General features: G+C 37.8%; 4 protein-coding genes across 5 annotated transcripts; 2 read left to right on the top strand and 2 right to left on the bottom strand.

Annotated features, from left to right (window-relative positions):
- The first annotated feature begins 3,719 nt into the window (after nt 1-3,719).
- On the top strand, nt 3,720-8,768 carry si:ch211-63p21.8 (kelch-like protein 33). Its single transcript, XM_035530324.1, has 4 exons — nt 3,720-4,584; nt 4,884-5,835; nt 6,780-6,950; nt 7,268-8,768. Exons 1-4 carry the CDS (start codon nt 3,816-3,818, stop codon nt 7,785-7,787), a joined length of 2,412 nt encoding a protein of 803 aa, XP_035386217.1. The 5' UTR covers nt 3,720-3,815; the 3' UTR covers nt 7,788-8,768.
- Nucleotides 8,769-10,103: 1,335 nt separating this feature from the next.
- cbln11 (cerebellin 11) lies at nt 10,104-11,746 on the top strand. Its single transcript, XM_027022857.2, has 3 exons — nt 10,104-10,311; nt 10,610-10,744; nt 11,376-11,746. The coding sequence occupies exons 1-3, from the start codon at nt 10,104-10,106 to the stop codon at nt 11,657-11,659; spliced, it is 627 nt and encodes a 208-aa protein (XP_026878658.2). The 3' UTR covers nt 11,660-11,746.
- A 1,882-nt stretch (nt 11,747-13,628) lies between these two features.
- On the bottom strand, nt 13,629-17,075 carry LOC113585402 (kelch-like protein 33). The gene is made up of 4 exons (XM_035530055.1): nt 15,914-17,075; nt 14,564-15,503; nt 14,294-14,464; nt 13,629-14,145 (listed from the first exon to the last, which is right to left on the bottom strand). The coding sequence occupies exons 1-4, from the start codon at nt 17,073-17,075 to the stop codon at nt 13,629-13,631; spliced, it is 2,790 nt and encodes a 929-aa protein (XP_035385948.1).
- Nucleotides 17,076-18,942: 1,867 nt separating this feature from the next.
- si:ch211-63p21.1 lies at nt 18,943-25,009 on the bottom strand. Of its 2 annotated transcripts, none has more exons than XM_027022845.2 (7): nt 24,807-25,009; nt 24,177-24,265; nt 23,944-24,024; nt 22,958-23,035; nt 22,786-22,856; nt 20,341-20,512; nt 18,943-20,269 (listed from the first exon to the last, which is right to left on the bottom strand). In XM_027022845.2, the coding sequence occupies exons 2-7, from the start codon at nt 24,240-24,242 to the stop codon at nt 20,210-20,212; spliced, it is 528 nt and encodes a 175-aa protein (XP_026878646.2). In that variant the 5' UTR covers nt 24,243-24,265; nt 24,807-25,009; the 3' UTR covers nt 18,943-20,209. The 2 variants fall into 2 exon arrangements, with proteins under 2 accessions (XP_026878646.2, XP_026878645.2); XM_027022844.2 differs by having other exon boundaries at nt 18,943-20,073.
- Nucleotides 25,010-25,632: the final 623 nt, after the last annotated feature.

Here is a 25,632-nt window from a genome sequence, read left to right as displayed (position 1 = left end):
CCATTTGTATATTACATCTAATACAATTGAAATTCTGTGTGCTTTTTTATTTATTTTTATCAAAAGGCTTTTCATGAACAGCAGTAACTCTGTTGCCGATTATCAATAATAACACTATTTTTTAATTAAAATAAAGTTCAAAAGAAAACTTTCTTGAAAAAAAGCTGTAAGGTATTTATGATATCACTCTAGATCCAGAATTTATAGAAATAATATGGGCTGGCTAACACATTCTGCTTTCCCAAGCCAGGGGGTCAAGAGGCTGAAAGAGGACTGTGAGTGGAGAAGATTGGGCACTCTGTGTCCAGTGTTTCATGGCTGACTCGTGGTTAACCTTCTTTGTTTTTAATTTTGTTTTTATTGTTTTCTAACTTTTATCTTCGCATTGATGTTATTGTTATAACTTCTCATAATAAACTTGCACAGAATGCTTATAGAGCATTACTTACCATTTAAATTTAAAGGAAAAAATCACTAGTCTCAGTAGCTCTCACTGACTAACTGCCTGCCCCTCCATTGTGTGAGCAAACATCTCTACTCCGACCATCCAAGAATAGGTGCCAATGTCACAGACTTCCAGGAGAAACCTTTTCTTATACATAGATATTTAAAGAGCTGTCCTCTTTAGTGAAGTGGTAACTTAGCAGTAATTTGATGTGTCTGTCTAATGTTCACAATACCATTTACAAGAGGGTACTGAGGGATCATTCCCTTCATTCCAGATCAGGTACTGTTATGGTGGACAAATGTCGGCCTGATCCTTTTTTTCTGCTGCTGTGGATACTAAAACTCATTTTATATCCCAATTTGAGCCTTGTCTACTTAGACTGAGGTGAATCACTGATGTTCACGTTATCCATGAAGGTGTGTTGCATGGTTCCAATGCACTTCCATCCTTTGGAGAGGGTCTCTGGTTTTCTCTCTGAAGATGTCAAGGTCTCATCTGATTCCTTCACAGACCTATCTTTTCTAAGCTATACTCATAAACATGTATTGTGAACAATGCAGTGTCTCTGTTGTATTGATAAGAAGTGCTACAAGAGCTCTTACTATTTGTTACCTTCAGATGTGCTTCTGTTGCTTTTTGTGAGTCTCCGGGATTGATGGTTATAATTGATAATTGCAGTAATTATGAATGTAAGTAGTGCCACCGACAAAATGTTTACTGAAAACTCCACCCTTTTCATTCATTAAAATGTGTGTGCTTTTATTATGTAACACTGTGTGGTACTTCTTTGTTTCATAGTATTTCATGTATATATTTTATTGTTTAGTAACTGACTGTGTTATTAATAAATATAAAATTAATAAAATATTGTATATCATAATAATAATATCACTTGGTAATTTACCTCTAAATGTATAAAGACCTTCATATTAAATAGGTGGACTCTAAATCACACAAATGTTTCAAATGTTAATTAGATAATTATAAACATTCTGAACAATAATTTGAACAATTTATTTATTTGAGATTTTTTAATGATGGTGATTTTCATCATAACTTTATTTCAAAATAAAAATCATATTTTGCATTATCACAATAGTTTCAGTTAGCAAAGAAGAGGATTACAGAAATCTTTTTGTTACCCTTAAAATTCAAAGTGGATTTTGTAGGTCTCACAGCTTAAGCATGTTATTGTGGTGTCTGTTTCAAATTATTTTAAACACCAAATACTTTCTAAAGGTGGGAAGAGAAAATGATTTCAAGTAATTTAACCATTTCAAGAAATTTTCAATAAACATTCAATCTAAATCAAGTTATAGTGGAGACCACAGGTGAGGGCCAGGACTGATAATTAATTATTCATTTAATTCATAAATATTTACAGCAACCTCTTAAAATGTATGTGATTCTTGTCCTATTACATTTATTGCCTTGCTTTTTACTTGATATCAAAGTGCCAATGACTTCATTTTGTATTATATAATATACAATTTTCTAACTCATTTGCTTCTTGTAATATATTTCTTCTTATAGTATAGTAATATAGTCATGTATATATTGTATGTCTAGTATATGGTTTGTATAACATTTATAGTCAAACACATGTCAAATTATAGTCATTATATTTTAGTTAAATTCCAGTACTTAGCAAACATAGTCATGAACTAGGCCACATTGTGCGCCACCTTGCCACCTTGTGAGCAAACACAGTATTGCAGCATTCAGCAAGCACAGCTAAAGGCACTGCTATTTTGCTCTTTATTTTGCATCTAAGAATGCAAAGGGGGAGCAACCAAGAACATAAACCCTTGATCACCCCACACTACTATTTCCAACACACAACCATTGAGAAGTGATACAAACTGCACCACCATAGGACATGTTGGGTGTATGCAAAACCTAACATAAATGCATAGATCACTGCCTTATTTGAAGTCAGGTTAATAAAGTTAGTGAAGAACATTTTAAAACCATGTGTTAAAGAAAGTTATTTCTACTTTTTAGTTCTAAGATAAAGGTTTAGTAGTTTTATATGCCTTTTGCTGAGGAATTTTTTTTTTAACTGTTAGCATAAAGACCGAATTATTTACAAAGATTCATTCTTTCTGATGCTGTTACATTACAAATGTCAAATTGCATTGTATACTTATTAATTTATACATACTACATTAACTTAACTGAGGCATGGACTTGCATGGAATTATATTTGTATCTCTCCAAAAACATAATAGTATTTCACAGCATTTACAACATTTTTGTTTTTTTTTTTGTTGGTTGTCTTGGCCCAGACAATACACAGATTTTCAGAGATCAGTAAAGCATAACTTTTCATAACCACAGCTATCAGAAGACACCCACTGTTAACCTCTTAAGAATGACTACATATTGTCAGATTATCTTGCACTAGCTGAAGGTAAATTCGTGAGGTAGGGCACTTTGTGTACTCTGGGTTCACCTAATTATGTGCACCAAACTGCAAAGTTAATCATTAGCCTATTACAGATTACTGCAACTATTTTAGATATCTGTAACATATCAGTGGTTGATTATCAGACCAAATTAATCCAACTGCTCATTGCTCATGCAAGCTTACTGCCATGTACATGTCACATAATGCCACTCTAACGAAGAGCCCACATCTAGTCAACACTCCAACTACCATAATCCTGCACAGTGTCCTTCAATATCATGCAACCCATTTCCTATACCATTTCCTTCTGCTTTACTCTCACCTCTTTTTTTTTTTCAGTCTTTTGGGCATACACTGTCTTTCAAGGCAGTTTTGTTTCTCTGTTCTATCTCTCAGATTTTTCCCTGTTTGGTTTTATATCATCATTACAAGAGGACTGCATAATTAAATAAATGGGTTAGATCATATCTTGGTCAGTCACTTTTTTAACACCAAACACTGTCAAATCGACACCTGTGATTCATGCGATTTGCCACTAGATGTCCCCATCCCCAGAGTACAAACTAACCTAATCACACGTGTAAAGCTCATGCACTCATTACATTCACCCTCATAGCAGTTTTGCTAGTATCTCCTGATCTGAATACCAATCCTTTACTTCTGATCTGATCCTATATGTTGCGCTCCTCCAGCTCTCCCTAGTGTAACAAGGAGCTTTCTCTACTAGAAAACATCAATTCAGTTCACAGCAACACATTTGTTTTATTCCCAGCACTTTCTAAAACTGGTTGCATGTCTACGGACATTTAATCTACTGACCCAGAACCTATAATTAGATTGTTGTTTACTTCAGGAGTTTATCACTGTCGCACATAAGTACAGAAGGGTCTTTCAGTGTGAATTAAAATACAGACTGATACACCCACAGTTTTTTCTGTGCAATGATAGTGAGTCAACATGGAGTTCACAAGGCTATACATGCCCATGGAATGGGAGGAACGATGGAGGAGAGAAAAAGAGAGAAGGAAAAAGGCAATGGAAGAAGGTGGAGAGAGGTTTGAGGAGGAAAATAGGAAGCTACGGTGGATTAAAGCTTTCAATGACAGAAGAATGGGCCTGAAAGGAAAGGAAGAGACAGAAAACATGAGGAATGAGAAGGAGGAGATGGAGCGTGTAGAGAATACCAAAGGAGGGGCATGGAAGTGCGGCACACCTATTTACCCAAGGGAGATCTTCCGCACTCTTCAGAAACTGAGGCAGTGTTCCTTACTCACTGACCTAATCTTGAGTGTTGACAGTGGTCTTAGTTTCCAGGCTCACTTCCTTGTTATGGCTGCAGTAAGCTCTGTCCTCCAGCAGAAACTTCAGGAGAGGGATATGGAGAAACCAAAAGAGATGTTTTTGTGTTTGGTCCCAGAAGTCTCTGGTTTGGGTCTGTCTGCTGTGCTGGAGTTTGCTTACACTGGGACCATTACTGGTCTGACCAGAGAGTCTTTGGCTGAGATTCAGACAGCTGCTCTTTGCCTGGGAGTTCCCAGGGTCCTGGAGCTCTGTAAAGAAGAAGAGGAGAGGAAGCAAAAACAAGAGGGAGAGCAGAAGATGGAGGATAAGAGGAAGACTTCTGCTGAAGAGCAAATGAAGGTCAGTCTGGAGTCCATCAAGCAGCTGTGGAAAGACAAAATAGGTTGTGATGTGGAGCTGGAAGCTGAAGGAAGAATTTTTCATGGTAAGAAAATATTTTGACATTCCGTTTATGACAGGTCCTATATATCCTTATGTTACTCATTACAAAGAATTACAGAGCTAGTGCACATATATATATATATATATATATATATATATATATATATATATATATATATATATATATATATAAAATTAAATTGATACATCTAAGAGAATAGTTTCACTGGCATGATGTGATGAACAGCATAAGGACTTGTAACACCTCTAAGGTCCTGAGCATTAAAACCAATACCATTAAGGCATGCCTATTATTCTTTTTTTTTTCTCTCCATTTTGCAGCACATAGGGTGTTACTGAGTGTCAGCAGTGACTACTTCCAAGCCATGTTCAGCTGTGATATGAGGGAGAGACAGCAAGCCTCAGTGTCCCTGCTACTGCTGGGAGCCCCTGAGCTGGATGGTCTCCTGCATTGCTGCTACAGTGGAGATCTTCTTCTCGACTGGGGCTGTGTGTTTGAGTTCACCTGCACGGCCCTTCAGCTTCAGTTCCAAGCTGCCCTCTCGCTCTGCCTTCAGTTCCTAGAGCAGCAGATGGACATCCATAACTGTCTGGATGTGGTCGCGTTCGCCGAAGCTTACATGATAGGTGACTTGTTGGAGAAGGCCGAAGACTTCATTCTCATCCACTTCCATGAGGTGGCGGCAACTCAGAAATTCCTCGACCTGTCGGCCAACAAACTCATGGGGCTGCTGCATCGTGACGACCTGTGCACCCCATCCGAGCTGGCCGTCTTCCAGGCCGTGGTGGCTTGGATTGAGGCTGACCCAGCTGCCAGGATGCCTCTTGCCTGCCAGCTCATGGCAGGTGTACGCTTCCCACTCATGACCTTCCGTGAGTTCTGCGAGGTGCGAGCCATTGACTTGCATATGGAGTGTGTGGTAGACGACGGGGCAGAGCTGTACAGATCAGCACTCAGAGAGTTCGGGTTCGGAGGGGCCGAAGGTTCTGAGGTACAGCATCGCGTGCGCCGACCCAAAGATGCCCTTGTCGTCGTGGGGGGTGACCAGCTAAACCTGGACAATGGGCGGCGATTGCCAAGCAGACAGCTGTGGTTTGCTAACTCTCTGCGCAGTGGCATGGGGCTGGTGAAGGAGATAGAATGGAGGATGCTGGGAGAAATGCCAGAGCACGCCAGATTCAGACATGGAGTGGGTGTCCTTGATGGAAAGCTTTATGTGGCGGGAGGCTGTCACTATTACAGCAAGGCAGACACAATGAAATCTGCTTACAGGTAATAAAAAGCCAGAACTTTTATTTATCATTTAATAATATGATTATATTATCTTCTTCAGATTATATATATATATATATATATATATATATATATATATATATAATCTGAAGAAGATAATATAAGCATATTGTGTGTGTGTGTGTATATATATATATATATATATATATATATATATATATATATATATATATAAAATCTGAAGAAGATTCTAGGTGAGTAACTGAAGTGTACTGCAGTAAGAGATCAACAACTGTACTGTCGTAAGAGTTCGACAACGACAACAGCTCCACCCTTATTAGCTGGTTTAATAACAATTTTAAATGTAAAAAACCTGCTAAAAGACTTGATTTACCAAAGGAAGAATACTCTGCATTAAAATTTAAATAAAAGAAGTGACTTTGTTATTAAGCCAGCTGATAAAGGTAGCATTTTAATATTAATTGATACTGCATTAATGACATCTGTATGCATTGCCATGAAATTAGGAAACTCAAAGAAAAACTGATCTACATTCTTGGAACTTTAGAACACCATGGAATGAATGTTATGATTTAAACATCTACTTTTTCATATATAAACTGGCTCCTCCTACAATTCAGAAACACTTTGCTTGCACAGCTGATGAAGGACCTCTGTCTGTCTCTGTGTACTTTACTACAATTTTGAATCTCTCTCTCTCTCTCTCTCTCTCTCTCTCTCTCTATATATATATATATATATATATATATATATATATATATATATATATATATATATATATATATGTGTGTGTGTGTGTGTGTGTGTGTGTGTGTGTGAGTGGGTGTACTGTCATATGTATTGTCAGACCTTTGGCAAACAATGTATTTGTCCTGTTCATTACTTCTAACAATTTTTTTTTTTCAATTTCATTCTGCTTTTCCTGCCCCTTATGTTAAACACACACACCCAAACTGACACAGGTATAACCCTTTTAAAAACTCATGGGAGAAACTGCCAGATATGCATGAGTACAGAAGTAACTTTATGGTGGTGGTGAGAGGGGACAGCCTGTATGCTATAGGAGGAGACAGAAACCTCAACACCAATCTGGACAGTGTGGAAAAATACTCCCCAGATACAAACACCTGGAGGTAAGAGACAAAACTGTATAATCTGAACTAGTAGGATTTGAAAATCCCAATAACATCATGACCATTACAGAAATCTCTAAGTTGTTGTAATTTAGTATGGTAAATTGTTATGTTATAAAGACACACAGACACACATGACATCATATAAACATGATGACTGCAATAGCTGTTAGTCATTAGATAAGGTTTTTCTTTCTCACTGCAGCTTCATAATCTGAAATCAGAAGTCAGAGGTTCTCACACTAGGCAATCATATAGAATCGTGATCTATAAGTTACCAAAGAACACACCATCCTGTATTTTATTGTTGTATATAGTTTCGAACACCCACTGGACCAGCCTCTGAGTGGACATGCAGCTAGTATCTGGAGAGGTGAGATTTTCATCTCGGGAGGTTTTAACTGTAGCTATGAGTGCCTGGTCTCCATGCTGGTCTACCATCCAGAACAAGGCACAACATACCTGGCGGACATGACCCATGACCGGGCCCAGCACTGTATGGAGACCCTGGCTGACCGCATCTGGGTGGCCGGAGGAGTGTGCAACCTGCGAAAGTTCTACACTGATCAGCTAGCCTGCGAAAGCTACGACCCTATAGGTGACTCATGGACTGCATTCAGCCCTCTCACTCTCTCCCATGTTGGAGCAGCCTCTGTTGTCCTGGAGGGGAAGATATACATTCTGGGCGGTTATTGCCAGGAGGATTATAGTGAGGCTAGGTTGGTGCATCGCTACGATCCTGGCACTCAGCGCTGGGAAAATATGGGCAAAATGGCAGGCCCCATTACAGACATAAGGGCTTGCTTGCTCCATTTACCCGCTGAACTGAGACAGTAGAAAGGGCTGAATGGTTAAGGGTTTTCATATTAGTCAATGTGCCATTAAGTTATAGTTAAAGTATAGTTGTAGCTAAACTGGGTTTAGTGCAATCAAAAATGAGTGTAACTAAGTCATGAGACAAGCAATTTATGCAAATTGTGTGGTGCATAATGTAGAATTCTGGTGTTAATAATTGTAATTTTGATACAGTTAAATGAATTAAAATACACATAAACTAATATAGTAACTATTAACTGAAGGAATAATATTTGTAAATATCACTTATAATGTACTGTAAAGTTTTTTGTGTTGTTGTTTAGTTCACTATGACATGGACTTATGTGTCTGGTTTGCAAATTACACGGAGTGCTGTAGAAAATGTAAATGTTGGTTTTTTGTTTTTTTTTTCTCTAGAACATATTTTTAAAGCCTCAAACTGCATATAAATTAATTTAAATTTTATTTAAAGTACATTTTATTAGGTTTTTTATTAGGTTTTTATTTTTAAGTAAAACCTAACATATTTAATATCACAAACCTTCTTTAAAATACACACATTAGTTTGTTGCCTGTCTTAACCTGGAACGTTACATGATCTTCAATTAGAAATTTTCTGTGGAATAAATGTGTGATGTGAGAATATGTTAAAGATCTAACACTAAACTCACAAATGCCAACTGCTGTGTTAGACTAAGCATAGGAGCATCTAAACTTCTAAATTTCAACCACTTACTACTTATCTCATCAAGCTCTCCTGATAGAGCAGGTAGAGCAAGGCACTTGCAACTGCATCATGGGTTTGATTACCAAAGAGAACATCTACTGAAAAAATGTGTAAGTTGCTCTGAATATCTTCTAAATGCTGTAAATATATATGCATACTTTATTTTTATCAGGACAACAAATATAAATCAAACATAGCAAAAGAATAAAAAAATCAATGTTCATCAGATTAACAAAAGTGTTCAATATAATAAACTGAAAGATATTCAAAATATATACTTACCAAGGAGAGATACCATTTCATGTAAGAAAAATAAGTATAGGATACAAGAAGGTTCACAGACAGTGAATAATCAATCACAGTTTCCTAACAGACAGACCACAGACAAGGAGGGTGGGTAGCTACATATTATTCAAGGTCACACTGAACAGAGGTGCATGACAAGAATGTGTTCTCAGTCCTCTGCTGTACTCTTTCTACACATGATTGCACTCCCTCATAGCTACAGCGACATGCAATGACAATAGCAGAGCAGAAACTACAAGCCTCTTTTCAACAATGGGACCCAGGTGGAGAGAGTTTGTGTCTTCAAGTACGTTGGTGTCAGACTACCTGAGGATTCTATAGTAGACTCCATCTTATCTCCACGTGATTTTACCACAGAGGCAAAAAGAGCATCCTGAAAGGAAACATTACTGCCTGGTATGACAACAGCACCAGCTGTTACAGAGCATACCACTGGAGGTGCTCTCCCTCATCTGTAAGACATTTGCGGCAGGTGACATAGAGAGGAAGCGAAGAGACCCCATCCATCCACCCCACAGCCTATTCAGCTCACTGCTGTCAGGGAGACGCTTCTGCAGCTTGAGGAGAAACACATATCACTTCAAAAGGAACTTCTTTCCAGAAGCAGTATGGTCACTCAACAAGGTCATCACACATTAAAAAGCTCCCCCACAGATCTCAGAATGACAATCTGAACACAAACACAGACAATTACGCATATACTGTACTGGTCTCAATACAACTGTTTTTATTCATTTATAACTGTACCTATACTGGCACTTGACAATACTCTGCAAACTACATTTATATCAGATCCTTTCCAGTAGTACTTTTTATGTATGTTCCATATTCAAAAGCACACTCTGCACTTCAAATATTATTCAAGTGCATGCACTGCTTAAACTATTTAAATTACTTGAATTAGACATACCAACTCCCTACCTCAATATTTCACAATTCACTGACTTTTACTGCTTGTATATATTGTCACCAATATCTCTTGTTTATTGTCTGTGATCTTCTGTCTGGGCTATGACGTGTGTGATAGGTGTTTGTGACGATGCTGTGTTGTGTTTGCTGTGATACTGTTCATTAGTTCATAGTTCAGAAAACACACAGCCAAGCTTTTTACTGCAAAGAATGTATATTGTGTGTAACAAAAACTAGAACTTGGGTCAAAGTGTTCACTTGTGAAATCCTGGATTTTTTTGTGTCCCTTTAGTAAAAAAAAAAAAAAAAAAAAAAAAAAACCTGGCAGACCTGAACAAAAAGGAATAGCAATCATTACTTTCAGGCAGTTTTTATTAGGACAGCAATACAGGAATATGAGGCTGATTCTGATCATACAGCTCACACTTATATACATTTGTAAAAGTCAGGAGGCAGATATCATGAAGCCAACAGTTAATATCATCTCTGATCTTCAGAAGCTTCAGACTTTGGTGGAAGGACTGTTGACAGACCTCAATGCTACAAAAAGTGAACTGGTGAAACAGAAGGCCTTAGTGCAAAACCTTCAGCAACAGATTACAGGTAAAGGTCACTTTTAGTGTTGATCTTGCTTTGCATTGATGGTGATTTGAACTGAACATTTTTTTCAACTGTGCTTTCCTGGCTGTTTCACTGCTACAACTGATTGTTCTCCCTGATTTAAAACACTTAATTGAAAACACTTAATTTAGCACTTAATTTAGCAAGGCCTTGATGAGTAAATGGTATCCAATGAAATGATAAAATGTAATGATAAAAGAATGTGTGCAGTGTAGAAGGACTCCAGGAGTGTGACCGCTGTCCTATTGTATCTCTTTTTATTGTGCTGATATTCCTATAGAGAGTCCTAAAGTGGCATTCACAGCTTCTATGACATCAGAAGAGGACTTACACAGGGGGCCATTCACCTCAGAGAAAAAACTCATATTTGATAAAGTCCTCACCAATATTGGAGATGCATACAACCCCAAAACAGGTGTTTTATATATTATTTAAGCAGTTCAATGTAGCAAAATGTGTATTCATACCATCTTTAATCTTGTCAGTGGTGTCTTGAAGATTGTATTATATGGGTAATATAGGATATGACATGAAAGGCATTTGTTTTGTGTTATAGGTTATGCTTGTGCAGAGAGCACTGAACTCTTTCAGTGCTATAACATAACTGATTTAACATTTTGGTTAATTAGCAAGTCAGTGGTGATTTCAATAAGATGTGTTTTGAGTACACAATGACTATGTATACAGAGTAGAGCAGAATTTTATTTCATGAATAACTTGAACCTCCAAAACCTTTCTAAAGTGGCAACTGAAAAGGTAAAAACTACTTTCAGGATGTGTAAAAAATACATGTACATGTGAAATACATGTGCTCAATCCATATACATGGATCCATGTTGATGTGGGTCATTTAAAATGTTTTTAAAGTTCTAGGCATTTGATTTTGGCTACTTCAATCTTAGCTGAAAGAGCCTGCCCTCTACTGGTTAAAACAAGTTTAAAAAAAATTAAGCTCCAGTGCTTTGTTTCCATATGCCTAGAGTTTGACACACCTAATTTGGATTGCTGATTCTTAATCATCCTACCTCTAACTCTTACCTCTCCAGGTGTTTTCATTGCCCCTGTTAAAGGAATCTACTACTTCAGATACTCTGGCTATGCTTTTACATTACACAATATGGGTTTGAGCATCTTTAAGGGCAATACACGATTTGTATCATCATATGAACACACTTCGGGGGAGAAGAATGACAATGTTTCAAATGGTGCTGTTATGCAACTGAGCGCTGGGGAAGAGGTGCACATGCGACTTTGGATTCAGTCCTGGATCTTTGTGGATTATCGCTATAACTATTCTACATTCACTGGTTATCTTCTTTACCCCATTTAGTTCTCGTGAAAATGAACAACGCTTAGTAACTATTTATGTTTGTCATGACTCTCCAAGATCTCAAGACATGTGTGGTGTATAGTTTCTTTATTGGAATCTTAAGACAACTTATTGTGACTACTAATTGAAAGGTTTTGTGCTTTCTTTTATGGTTAAATAATTTAAATGATAGATAAACATATACATGATTGCATTTGATAACAGAAATGTATACGGAGGCATGTGCAAGACATCTAGGTTTAACTGTGGAAGTTCTAATATATACTCTGCTATGAGCAATGTATTCCATGTGCTTTAATTCTTTATTGGGGCTGTTATGAAGTTCCAGTTTACTTCTTGCATGACATGCTACTAATTTTGAAATTAGATTTATTGTGTGAAATAATAATCCACAGAAGTCTGTATCCTAGATTCAAGCATTTTACTACATACTTACACTTTAAAGTAGACCAAATTGCTCAGGAAACCTGTAAACAAACGTTTAATTTTACATCCAAGACTTTTAGAAGTCTCACTGTGATTTGATCTGTTCATACCAGGACTACGCAAAAGGACTTTTAATTAGTTTTGGTTCTTTGAGGTCAGGGACACTTTCCCATGTGAACCTTGTCCTATGTTACATGGTGAAATTTGTGTTATGCACTGGAAACCTTTAATAAAGGGGACAGTGGAGGATATGTTGAGATTGGCTTTGTATCTGTGCTGTGATGCTAACCAAAGTGGAAAGTAAAATAAGTAAATAAGTATCTAGCCATGCTACAAATTATTGAAGACACAATAATTAGACACATTTAATTATTTGGACACATGGTAATAATAAAGACATATATTACATTTAATTGCATTTTGCTTGACAGTCTGTATATTTCTTAGTTTTTTCTGTATTCAATTATTATTATTATTATTATTATATTCATTTTTATATTCATTGTTTTTTTTCTTTCTTTCTTTTGGACCTGTGTGTTAAAGTCCTTCTCCATTCAAATTCATGTCCTGCTTTCCTGGTTTCCTTGCATGACAGAATTTGCTATAGTATGTGATGAATATAAACAGTAATAGGAAGCCACAAATGTAAGACACAGTGGGCAAATTCACCTTATGAACAGGGGGAATTATCCCAGATATCCACAGAGGATGATTTGTCAAAATGGCCACCAGTTAAGCCATATCTTAGCAGAGGACAAGACAGCAGATGCAGACAATCCGCATTGCCCTCTTGTGATTCCAGCATGAGGCAAATACACCCCTGGAATCTGCATCGACTACTATGCCCAGGGTTACTGGGAACATAAAATATCCCCCTAAAATAAACTTCCTTTATGCACACCAGTACACAAATCAGTTTAATACATTGCAACATACATTTACTGTTGGAGCAACCACTGCAAAAATGCCAAAACGTCCAAGATACCAACACAGTAGCAACAGTCGTACATCTAAAAACATAAATTAATTGAAGCTACCTTAAAGGTACCCAATCCCAGTTGTTTGGGTACCTTTAAGGTACCCATTTTTTTATGACATAACAATTTTATGACTTATCTTTTTTTTTTATCAGTCACCATTATTTCAAAAGTTAAATGTATTAATTATCATTTGCAGAAAAATCTTGTGTTTACTGGATTTCACAGCATGCAAATGCATCCGTTATAATTTCTGCTTTATGAGACATTGTCTTTTCACATATTATAGTTTATGTCATGGGATGCCTGGGATTCCTTACACTTTATTTTTCCCTCAAAGGAAGCTGTCATTGTAGCACATAGTCAGAGTTATTATTTCAAAATCTTGTACTATAAATATCTTAGAATTATTGCAAGCATACAAGAAGCTTAACTTCTAATGCATCCTAAATATTCAAATAAATATATACAAGTTTTTTTTTAAAGTTTAAAAAGAAACAAGTCTTCATTTGTGGAATTTGTTACAGTGATCACAATTATCTGGTAACTACTCTACTCATCTCTACTCATCTAAGGTGAGTAGGTATGGAAAGCACACAAGTTGCTACATATGTGTTAGGACCTGGTGTTCCACACATGGTCTCCCAGTGTTGTGTTGCAGTATCATACCTATGCACCAGCTTTGTATCACTATAGTCTTTTTGGGAATAGCCACCAAGGATATAGATCTTTCCCTCTAACACTGCAGATGCTGCACTAACATGAGGAACAGACATGGGCATAATGGCAGCCCAAATGTCACCAACTGGGTCATAGAATTCACAGGCTAGCTGATCAACTAATTGTCCGTCAGCAGCTGAGACACCTCCGGCTACGTAAAGGTAGTCTTGAAAGGTTTCCATGCAGTGCTGGGCCCGGCTCTGGGACATGTCTGCCAAGCACATGGTGCCTTTGTCAGGGTGGTACAGCAACATGGAGACCAGGCATTGGAATCTGCAGTCAAAGCCCCCTGAGATGAAAATCTCTCCATTCAGTACACTAGCAGCATGGCCACTTAGGCACTGGTCCAGGGGATGAACAAGTCTAAAGAAAGTGACAAAAAGGTGTTTCAACCTAGTGCCTTAAATCTCTTGCTAACATTTTGTCTTAGTACATCACAGAACTGTGCAAATTAAGAGCAAATCAAGAATGTTATTAACACTAACATTTTAGTACACTTTATTATTCTTACCTCCATAAGTTTGTATTTGGGCAGTAGACTTCTACACTCTCTACATTAACCTCTGAGTCTCTGTCTCCACCTATAGCATATATTTTTTCATCCAAAACCAAAAGAGCAAAGCTGCTCCTTCTCTCATGCATATTGGCCAACCTTTCCCAACTATTCTGGATTGGGTCATACCTGGAGTAAAGAGTAAATGTGAGAAATAGACCAGAAAGAACATTGACAGACTTCTCTGATCTCTTTTCAGCAATCTGAATATGAACTTGTCTCTCTTACCTGTAGGTGCATTTCAAAGTGTCAGTCTCTCCATAATAATGTCGTCCTCCAACTACATAAAGCTTCCCCATTATCACTCCAACACTGTGGCTAAATCTTGGTGTCTCTGGTAAGTCTGTCAACAGCCTCCATTCAATCCTCTTTGTGAGCCCCACATAGTTACGGAATGAGTTGCTAAACCATATGTCCCTACATGGAGTACGCTTATCAAAATTTTCTGTGATCTTTTCACCACCAACAAGGACCAAGGTCTCTTTAGGAAGGTAGGTCCTAAAGTCTGACTGGACATTAAAGGTACTGGACCAGAACTCTTCTAACAGAGACTCATAGAGGACTTTGGTGCTGACTTGTGGCCATGAGGTTATAGCCTTCACTTCTTTGAATTCCTTGAAGGTCATAAGGGGAAACTGGATAGTTGCCATAAGCTCCCTGGCCTCTTTCACCCTCCTTTTGGGATTGGCCTCAATCCAAGTTGCAACTGCCTTGAACACAGCCAACTCCGATCCAACGCAAAGAGCATTGCTTTGCAGATATGTCTTCAGCTTTTCCACTGGTAGGTCCTGAAACTTACCAGTGGTCGCTACATCCTCAAAGTGCCTAAGGACAAAGTCATCTGCAGTTTCTTGTAAGTCTGTCATCCCATATGCCTTAGCAAAAGCAGCTACATCAAGACAGTTGTGCCCATCCATTTCTTTTTGCATGAAGCTGAGACAGAGTGAGAGGGCAGGCTGGAACTGGAACTGAAGGGCCACGCTGGTGAGCTCAAACACACAGCCCCAGTTGAGAAGAAGATCCCCAGTGTAGGCAAAATAAAGTAGGGCTTCAAGCTCAAGCTCCCCAATCATTAGTAGGGTCACTGAGACCTGATGACTCTCCCTCATACCACTCCTGAACATGGCATAGAAGTAGTCGCTGCTTGCAGTGAGTAGGACCCTATGTGCTGGCAATGAACAGAAAAGCAATTTAACAGAAAAGTCCATTATTTTGGACTGAAGAACTGAAAAATAAAGAACTTCTACACTGTACTTCTTACATGGTATGTTTGGATCTCCAAAACACAAAACTTTGAATATAAATAAAGCACGGATGCCCCCACTCAACAAAAAACAAGTAAGAGGTTATTGCTGCTTAAATAATTGTTCTTTTATTTGTTATAAGGTAGATATGTTTTGGCTCATGCAATCCTTAATGCTATGGCAGGCCTCCATGCTTTCTTTACATTCTAAAATATTATCTTTGCCATGCAGTATCCATTAAATATAAGAGCTTGAAAAACAGGGATTAGTGTTATATATAAACCGTGACAATTATATTTTGTTTTGAAAAGTATACTTTGTTGTGTCTACTTACCATGAAATTTTCTTCCTTCAGCTTCCAGCTTCACATCACAACCCACTCTATTGTCCCACAGCTGCCTGACGGACTGCAGACTGACCTTCATCTGCTCTGTAGCAGAAGTCTTCCTGTTATCCTCCATCTGCTGTCTATCTTGTTTTCTCTTCATCTCCTCTTCTCCTTTACAGAGCTCCAGCACCCTGGGAACTCCCAGGCTGAAAGCAGCAGTCTGAGTCTCAGGCAAAGATTCTCTATTCAGATCACTAATGACCCCAGTGTAGGCAAACTCCAGCACAGCAGACAGGCCCAAAACAGATACTTCTGGACCCAAACACAAAAACATCTCTTTTGGTTTCTCCACATCCCTCTCCTGAAGTCTCTCTTGGATGACCGAGCTTACTGCAGCCAGGACAAGGGAGTGAGCTTGGAAAATAAGCCCATTGTCAGTGATCAGTTTGAGATCAGTGAGGAAAGAACACTGCTTCATTTTCTCTAGAGCCTGGAAGACCTGCTTTGGGTAGGCTGAGTGGCAATAAAGCTTTTTTGGATATTCTTCATATTCTTCACTGGATTTACTGTCACTCTTACCTTTTTCATCATCAACATTGCAATATTCTCCATCCTCATCATCTAAAGACTTTTTTCTCACTACAGTTTCCAACTCTTTTTCAGAATCTGTCTCTGCCTTATGACCATTTATGTCTATGAGATGACTAAACGTATGGAATTTGGGGGTCTTGTTACTTCCAGCCCTAGCAACATTATGTTGCAGGCCCTTGTCAGTATCCTCCTTGTCATCATCCAATTTGGTCGAGGACAGGAAAAGAGCGCCCCCACTTTGATTACCTCTGCCAGCACAACTGTCAGCAGAAGAAGTAACATTGCTGTTCTTGTCATCCTCATTGGGAGAAGAAACAGAAAAACTGTCACTGTAAATTTCATCTTCACTGTCATCACTCCTCATAGAAAAAAGTGCAACATTTGAATCAGCACTCTTATCATTTTGGTGCTCAATTCCCTGCAGTTGCTCTGGAGGTCCCTTTATCTTTCCATCCTCTGTCCCAGAGTGGTTTTCATCCTCTGTGTCATTGACGTTTGCCCATTTACTTTCATTACCCCTTAACTGCCTTCTTTTTCTTTGTTCTTTTCCCCTTCTTTCAATGCTCCCCCTGTCCATTTCCCAAGAAGCTGACAAATCAGCATAGGATAAGCTGACAAGCATGTGACAACGCCAGGCATTAGATTCTTACCAAGTCAGGAGGTATCAAGTAGCTCCTCCACAACCACAGAATAGTATCTGGGTCAAGCATTAGACAACAGCAAAGCTGTTTATAGGCAGAGTGTGAAATTTTATTTAAATTTAGCTGAAGTTTGTTGTTGTGCAGAACATGCTGAATAGCTGCAAAACATGATGAGACCTTTTTATTTTATAAACAAAGTGTGTGATGTGTCTGTGATGACAGTGTAGTTGTAATTTTAGATGAGGATAACCTTCAGTTGTGGTCAAAGGTAGTTTTAGAACCATGTATATTTGATATGTTCAAATACATTTTCAAATTTTGTTCATAGTTTATAATTGGATCATTGAAAGTAATAATGTATATATTCATATACTATATATATATATAGTATATACTTATACTTGTAATTGAGATGAAAATGATAAATAGACATGTTGTTTGTTGATAAATTAGATTTGAGCTATTCTTTATAGACAACCTTTGTTTGACCTACTTTCCAAAATATGTTTCAGTTACAAACCCACAAACACAGTCTCAGTCTTGGCTGGTGGTAATGCACAAGGCTAATGTGTCTTCTTTGAGAATCTATCTCTGTTTGGAGAGACACAACATGCTAGACAACAGATGGAAAACCCACAGTGCTTCGAGTCATACATACAAGAAGGGCAAATGGGACAGCCGGCCTTGGAAAGGAAACCAAGCTGAAATGCCAGAAGGCCATTGGCAAGGATATGAAGATGAGAGGGGAGAAAGATCTCCCCTGGTCTCCCTGATATGGATAACCAGGTGTAACGTCACCTCAATATAATGTTTTATACTCACATCAGTGTCAGGTTCTTTGCCTGTTCTGATGAAGACATGCATGTGGTAATAAGGTCATGAGGTCATTTTGGCAAAAATGTAAGTCAAATTTATATAGCACTTTTTACAACAGCTGTTGTCATAAGGCAGCTTTACACATGTCTGAGTCCAAGCCCCCAGTGAGCAAGCCAAGGGTGACAGTGGCAAAAAAAACTCCCTAGAGCATGAAGACAAGACCTTGAAAGGCGCCAAGACTCAAAGGGCGGGGACCATCCTGCTTTGGTCGACACCAGACACCAGTTTACCTCTTGTATTGATCATCTATTAATGCATAAATTTAGTTACTTTGATGAGAACATGTGCATGTCTAATGTAATAAGGTGCTGATTGTTCTCACCATATGACCAATACTTTACCCTTTTTCACTTTTTTGGCATCGGCTTTGAAAGGATATTTAAACACACCCAAGTTCATTTCTGCAAGGGAAAATAATCTAACAAACCTATCTAAGAAGAGGAATACATTTTGCTCGATACAAAACAGGCTGCTATGGAAATTACATAACAGAAACTAGGAACTCCATGGACCAGCCTTTACCTTGTTCTTTTTTACTACAAATTACAAATAATTTACATTGACTAGGAGAGGACTCATTAATCTTCAGTCCCTGAGAGTTCCAGTCCCATAATCACTGAGCATGTTTTCATCTCATCAACACTGTCTTTTTTATTATCTGTCAGCAGTTGTGTTGGGTATGTGGCACTCATATTTTTTTCTACAATAAATAGCATTCTTTATGCATAGAGAAAATGATAAAACACTCTTGTACTAAATTTTATATTTATCAATTTTGGTATGCAACTGACCGGTGGAAACCAACAGTAGGGGCCATATCAGATTTTTATAGCACAAAAATAAAATAAAAAATGAAAAAATGCTAAAATTGCTAAAATACTTCAGATAAAAGGTCTGTGTAAGATTTTCCAAAATAAAACCATTCAGTCATGTTGTCAAACTTTATTTTTAATTCTATTAAAATCTAGACCCAAAATACTTCACAAACATACCAACATTCATGTTAAAGCTTCAGAAGGGTACAGGTGGTGACAATGAGAAAGAAAGTTCATGGCTAGTGAAACTATAGAATCACAAAGGAAAATTAAGCATAATGCACATTGTGAATGAGCAAACTTTGGACTATTACAGACTGAAGTAGTGACAAATCAAAGAAGAAATTATAAATTTATAATAATAATAATGACATTGTGCTTTTCATGTAAGCTTATGTAACCTTAACTGTCAATATCGACTTTCACAGAAAAATCAGTTGAAAAGTGATCAATTTTACCATTAATCACATTCAAAAAACATTTGGAAGCCAACTGACCTGCAGTAAAAACTTCAGTGCTATATCAGACATGCATTCACCGGAATGAAAAGGAGAAGATGGAAACAGAAAAACCCACATATGTATTTTGTGCAACTGCAAGATTGTTGCCTGTACATTGCATAGGTTGATTTGTTAAAGGCAGGGACAGACAAAAAAAATGAAAGTCCTCAAACCAACAGAATGACAATTAGGTTACCAAATTTTACCAGATTTAGAGGAATAAAAAGAAAATTGAATTACAGCATTCTGTCTAATAAAAAGGACAAAATCTATTAGACTTTAAAGAACCCTAAAGGATGATTTTAGCTCTTACAAAAGAATTAAAATAACTAATATAACTGTTATCCACTATCTAACATGTATCAATCAAAGACACTGTGTTGACAATTCAAATGAGCTGTTACAAGACTTTCATTCTAAGATTGATTATAACGTAATAAGTTCTAATAACACTTACAATAACATATGTATCAACAAAAAATTATTTAAAAATGATTTGCACAAGGAATCAGTTGAAGATGGAGTCAGGTATTAGTAAGTGAGAGGGGTAATACAAAGAACACAATTATGATAGATATGGAGAGAGGGAGGATGATGAGGAAGAAGAAAAGAGGGAGGGAGAATGTGAAAGGCCACTCTTGAAGTGACTGTTTTCCTCTTTGGGGTTCGTTGCTCGAGGCAGCCAGAGGTTCTACTGCATTACATCGAGAAATCACCAGTGGCCTTACCTGAGAAATGCTCTCCTAATGACAAACGACCAAGTATACCAGAAAGAAAGAAGGGAGGATTAATTGTTGTACACTGAGTGATCACTTTATTATGTACATCTTCTCTATAGCTGTACCTAACCGTTCCATACATATTACAGGAAATTGTAAGCTATAGTCCATCATTGCAGATTCCTCTGTTGAACTCTGAAGTATTTTCAATACTGGAAACCTAAAGGAGAAACCTATCATAAATATCAGTGCTGCATTTGAGTGAAAATACATGTATATGTATTTGAGCACCTCTAGGATGGTTCTATTGTGTGGACGGTGGGGGCTCAGCCTCAGACTCCAGCGGTGAGTCCTCTGGCACCATCCTCCATCATCCTCACTCTCTGTGGTGTCCTGCCGTGCTATTCGCTGACGCTTTCGCTTACGCAAGCTGATTCGCTGAAGAGAACCCACATCCTGCAGTCTGGACCAATGCAATGCTTCAAGTGAACACTGTTATCAGTATATGTGACATATGCATATCATGAAAGGCGTTAGTTCAGGAAATTATTGTAAGATTATGGAATCATTTTCTGATTGAAATTATGAAATGGCAATAAGATAACAAACATGCATAAACCATTATAGCTGATACATCTCGTATCAATATTTGGACTTTGCTATCAGCTGGCCAGGACCAAAAATTATCTTAAAGGTCCTTTAGCTTAATAACATTGTTTCATCACAATACCCCTTAATGACAAAGCAAAAACTTTACATTTAATTTAAATTAAACTTTAAATTAATTTTAATACAAGTGTATTTTATGAATATTTCTGGAATTTTTTATAAATGTATTAAAAATTGAAAACTGGAATATTTGGTATGTTGTTAAAGCACCGACAGCCTCAAGTCTTCTTGGGAATTATCTTATAAACATGGCACTTTCTTAAGGAAGTGTCTCCCATTTTTTGACAGATTAAGCTCAGCCAGGTTTGTTAGGGAGTATTATTTCCCAGTCTTTTTCAGGTCTCTTGAAAGATGCTTTCACTGTAGGTTAACTGTAGGTTCAGTGTTTCACTGTAGGTTCACTGTAGGTAGACTGTAGATATGGTATTAATGAGTTGATGCTAATTTCCTTGTTTCTTCTATACATGCTGCCAAAAAATGTGACCAACTGTTTCAGTCTTCCTTTCATCCGACCAAAGGGTCTTGCTTCTAATGGTTAGAGAGTTGTTCAAGTTCCTTTTGGCAAACTCCAAGGAGACTCTACTATACGTTTTACTGAATAATTTCTTCCATTTGGCTGCTCTACCATTATCACCTGTTCACTGAAGTGCTGCCTTCTGTCCTGCAGTGACGGTTTTCTTTCCAAAAAGAATCTCTGAATCACTTTTATAATGATCATAGGGTTCTTGGTAACCTATCCAACCAAAGGCCCATCATCTCTGATTTCTCAGGTTGGCTGGGCATACAGTTCTAAGAAGGCTGTTGGTGCTTCCAAACATCTCCCATTTGAGAATGACTGAAGTTAACATGCTCTTAGACAGGTTCACTGCTGCAGACATTTTAATGTATCCTTCCCCAGATCTGTGCCTTGACGAAATCCTGTCTTACAGGTCTACCAAAAATTTTCTTGACCTTATGGCTTAGTTTTCAATCTGACAGTCACCATCAACTGTGAGACCTTACAGGTGTCTGTGCCTTTCCTAGTTATGTCTAATTAATTCACTTAGTTCCAGTTGTAGAAGCACTTCAAGTCAAGTCATTTCAAGTCAAGTCAGATGTTGTCACAAAGCAGCATTACAAATGTCAGTCCATTTGTTTCAGGATGCACCAGAGCTCAACTACAAGCATCACTCCAAAGGGTCTGAATAGGGTCAAATTCCAAAGACTTTGTTATTGTGGAATGTTTTGTGTAGATTTATAAGAAAACAATGAGCTAAATACAGATTAAGGTAAGTCTGAAATATACCAAAATGTGGAAAACTTATAAGGGTCTGAAAACTTTCTGTACTAACTGCTTCAGCTCTTCATCAGTGTACTCCAGGTGCAATAAATATGCCTTCTCTTTATATAGAAACATTTGTACCTAATTTTCAGACATGATTTTTATCTGAGGGTAAAATGTTACAATTCTGCAAATTCATCCTGTATCTAGGAGAGCTACTGCTATAAAAATGAGTCAAACAGTCCTTAGGGTAGAATATGGATATCTGGAGTTACTAGTTACCCTGTCAAGCTATACATAGCCTAAATCACAATTTGTATTTTCTTTTAATGGTTATGTATATTAAATTAATCGATAAAATAACATGAGAACATGATATCGCTAAACCTTTTACACTCACAGTTGTAAATGACCATTTACTGAAGCAAAAATTAAGCTCAGATAATGTCTACAAGAGGATATTTTTGTGTTGTCATTTTTGTACTGCCAAGGTAAAATATAATCAATAGACATGGGTGGTTTACTTTGTCAAAGCTCATCTTTAAATTTCAAAATGGCCAATATGACTGTCTCTGTCATTCTAATGTTAATTAACTCTCAGCTCGTGCAGCCTGGCTACATCACATGGACATTATAGAAGGCATAAAAAACATCTTCAACCCCATGAAGAGTTTTGCCTGCAATTGAAAAAACTTTAACCACTTGTGCTAAAGAATTTTAGTATTACTGCATCTCTGTGATTCTGTGTGCATTGTGCAGATATCTGGAGATTCAAGCAAGAGGCCTATCATGTGTTTACCAGATACCTGCTGTCTGTGTCCTCTATATCTGCATCTGCATCACTCTCTCCTTGAGCATCAGACTGGACACACTCCTCCTGCAACATGAGTCACAGAGACCAGCCACCAAACACTCCAATTCTTACGCAGATCTGCTCCGAATTAAATGGCTCTTTCTCACAGGCATACACCTACCTACCTCAGTGCCATAGCCTTCTGAGTATCTGGTGATTATTGTTCTGTTTTTCCCACACTCATTACACTTCAGGCTGTTATCCTGTGACAGTGACAGATAAGAGCATGAGGGCTGGCAAGCTACACGGTCACCTGAACCTCAAGAAAAGAATTACAACTTCTGACTTCATATATGATTGCCACTGAAGCATTTTAGACAATTACCATAATTATTATATTAATACTTTTGAAATAGAGGAATACAAAACAGTATTATTCATTTTCCCACCAGAGGTATAATATGGAATGTGATGATCTTCAACACATTTTCAGAACTTTTGCATTTCATATGCAACTTCAATACATTTGCCACTCTTTTTTTTTTTTGTTCTGCAATGTAATCCAGTTTTAATGCTATAAATGACACAATCATAAAGGAGCAAAAACAGCATTCGAAGTCTCGCTACTCAATTCATAACGGTTTTTATGAGAAATAATATTAGTGAGGGACAGAGGTTTTTGAACAACCTTGACAAGGCCTGCTACAAGCAGTTAAAGAGCAAATACTGACTTTGGCCAGGGAACAAACACCTAAAAGCATTTCCCAATTTCTATAGGTGTTCATGTAAGCTGTGAAGCAGAGGTGCCTAACTCCAGCACTGGAGGGCCAGAGTCAAACACAGTTTGATGACTGGACAGATGTTCTGGATTATGACTCTCACTGACTAGTGATTAGAGTAAGAATCCTCCTGTACCAGTAAATTATGTGTACTGATGAAGCAGAAACTTCACCTTTGCAGCTTTTTATTTTAACTGTTTAGATCTAGATCTTTACAAGAGGTAATAAAAAATATGTACTTATAGATGAAATATGGAATAGGAGACTTGATTAACTGTGTGGTGTTAGTAGTGTATGGGTTACTAGTTATGCCCCTTTGGATGTATTGGCATTGAGTTTGTGAATAGAGGTAATATTTTGTTATGCAGATAGCAAGTAAGAGAAACACTCACTGCTTGTGGGTGCTGTTTGCAGTGACTGGCGCAGGGCTCATTCTCACACACAGCCTCTCTGGATTCTGTACTGACTTCATCCTGTAGAGAGAGAGAGACAGATACTAGTTGACTTATTACTAGTCGAGAAGCCATAACCAACTGATCACTCTCTCAATCGCACACCCACACATACCCATACACATGCGAGTGTGAGCAAACACACATGCACACGCACACACACACCTCTGTACCTCACAATCATTGTCGGAGTATTCAGTGAACAGCCCGTTTGAATCTCTTCGCCGCATCACCTTCATCTCTGTCTTCCTTTAACATAGACCTATATGTTCAATATATACATAAAGAGGATTTATATTTTAAACGTTGTAGTACTAATACAATGCCAAGCTATGATTTGGCTTAGTAAACATTTAAGTTGAGAAAAAGTCCTTAACTTTTTTGTTCGAACCTCTATTCCTGAGTGTGTGGGACAGTTTAATAAAGAGGAAAATGCAAATGATCCAGCGATGACTTCAACTCTGTCCCACGCATTAGCAAACAGCTGGTCTGTGCGCGCTTATTACGTAATTTGGACGCTCGGATTGTCACTGCGTGACTACTTTCCTGATGCTTATCTTTGTATATAAATCTTCAACTGTTATTTTCTGACTAATTCTACCCACACACAAACAGCTAAAGAAACTGTATCGTGTGTAAATGCTCACTTACGCAATTAGAGCCAAAAAAAAAACATAAGAACGTAGAGACGAAGTGAAAAGCAAGAAATTGCCCATCATTTAACACCATTCTATTTACTGCTCATTATCATCTTTCTTTATTTGAGTTTAAACGCTAGGTTATTTACTCATTCCCTAGCTTACCTTATTGTGAAGATGTCATCACTTCAGTGTATACCGAAAAATATCACTTTGAGTATTCGTGGAGGCAGTATGAACAAAATATCACGACGGATCTTCTGTGCTTGGCATGAAAACGGAAGCTCGCGATGCCCCTAAAATATTTGACATTGTAGTCCGCGACAGTGTCAGCTATAGTGCGAGCCACACGTCGAGTGCCAACGACGGCATCGAGAGCGCGCATGCCATAAATAAAATTCCCAAAACAGGGAACGGAATCGTGCACGTCGATGGGGCGGGGAGAGAATATGGACTGGCTATTTTACCAATCAAAGAAATGCGGAGTAGCGCAAAGCTCAGGCGTAAGGCAAACAGCAAATTACGTCGACTAGACAAATGCTCAAATAGCGCAACAAAAGTAAGCTCGGTAACTGTCGCAGTCTTGTTGATCGTGCACTCGGGTCTAGAATAGAGTGCAGTATCGATTTAAACACATTTTGTTAAATAATAATAATAAAAACATAAATATCCTAAATTAACTCCGAAAGGCTGTCTTATTAGAAGTATGTCACCACAGACAGTTTCACTCATTTGTCGAAAACCTCAGAATACAGTAGAGTAGTTTTCAGGTTAGGTTATAATGCAGCAAAACGGATTATATGGCTGCTTCCAAATTTTATAGCACAGTCCTCTAAAACAAGAGGGTGATATAGGTGCAAGTTTAAAGCAGTAGTAGGTAACCTGTATAAAAATAACCTTTTGTCTTATTTGCTAAAACTGTCACTGTGTTCTGATCACAGACTGCAGTCTATAACGGTAAAACACGAGAGGCATGGGAGGGCCTCTGGTA

The sequence above is a fragment of the Electrophorus electricus genome, chromosome 9 (assembly GCF_013358815.1).
Source record: "Electrophorus electricus isolate fEleEle1 chromosome 9, fEleEle1.pri, whole genome shotgun sequence".
NCBI lineage: Eukaryota > Metazoa > Chordata > Actinopteri > Gymnotiformes > Gymnotidae > Electrophorus > Electrophorus electricus.
Note: the sequence above shows the minus strand (reverse complement) of the source record. Positions and strands in the feature narration are given on the sequence as shown.

What these genes read in the sequence shown, in the direction of transcription:
- si:ch211-63p21.8 (XM_035530324.1), top strand. Translation starts at nt 3,816, where the DNA reads ATGGAGTTCACAAGGCTATACATGCCCATGGAATGGGAGGAACGATGG. An exon ending in TGAAGGAAGAATTTTTCATG is followed by an intron (nt 4,585 to 4,883) that starts GTAAGAAAATAT and finishes TCCATTTTGCAG; the next exon opens with CACATAGGGTGTTACTGAGT. An exon ending in CCAGATACAAACACCTGGAG is followed by an intron (nt 6,951 to 7,267) that starts GTAAGAGACAAA and finishes TGTTGTATATAG; the next exon opens with TTTCGAACACCCACTGGACC.
- si:ch211-63p21.1 (XM_027022844.2), bottom strand. Translation starts at nt 24,242, where the DNA reads ATGAAGGTGATGCGGCGAAGAGATTCAAACGGGCTGTTCACTGAATAC. An exon ending in ACTCCGACAATGATTGTGAG is followed by an intron (nt 24,025 to 24,176) that starts GTACAGAGGTGT and finishes CTCTCTCTACAG; the next exon opens with GATGAAGTCAGTACAGAATC. An exon ending in CAGAAGGCTATGGCACTGAG is followed by an intron (nt 22,857 to 22,957) that starts GTAGGTAGGTGT and finishes CTCATGTTGCAG; the next exon opens with GAGGAGTGTGTCCAGTCTGA.
- LOC113585402 (XM_035530055.1), bottom strand. Translation starts at nt 17,075, where the DNA reads ATGGACAGGGGGAGCATTGAAAGAAGGGGAAAAGAACAAAGAAAAAGA. An exon ending in TGAAGGAAGAAAATTTCATG is followed by an intron (nt 15,504 to 15,913) that starts GTAAGTAGACAC and finishes GTTCATTGCCAG; the next exon opens with CACATAGGGTCCTACTCACT. An exon ending in ACTTTGAAATGCACCTACAG is followed by an intron (nt 14,465 to 14,563) that starts GTAAGAGAGACA and finishes TCTTTACTCCAG; the next exon opens with GTATGACCCAATCCAGAATA.
- cbln11 (XM_027022857.2), top strand. Translation starts at nt 10,104, where the DNA reads ATGAGGCTGATTCTGATCATACAGCTCACACTTATATACATTTGTAAA. An exon ending in CCTTCAGCAACAGATTACAG is followed by an intron (nt 10,312 to 10,609) that starts GTAAAGGTCACT and finishes ATATTCCTATAG; the next exon opens with AGAGTCCTAAAGTGGCATTC. An exon ending in TGCATACAACCCCAAAACAG is followed by an intron (nt 10,745 to 11,375) that starts GTGTTTTATATA and finishes TTACCTCTCCAG; the next exon opens with GTGTTTTCATTGCCCCTGTT.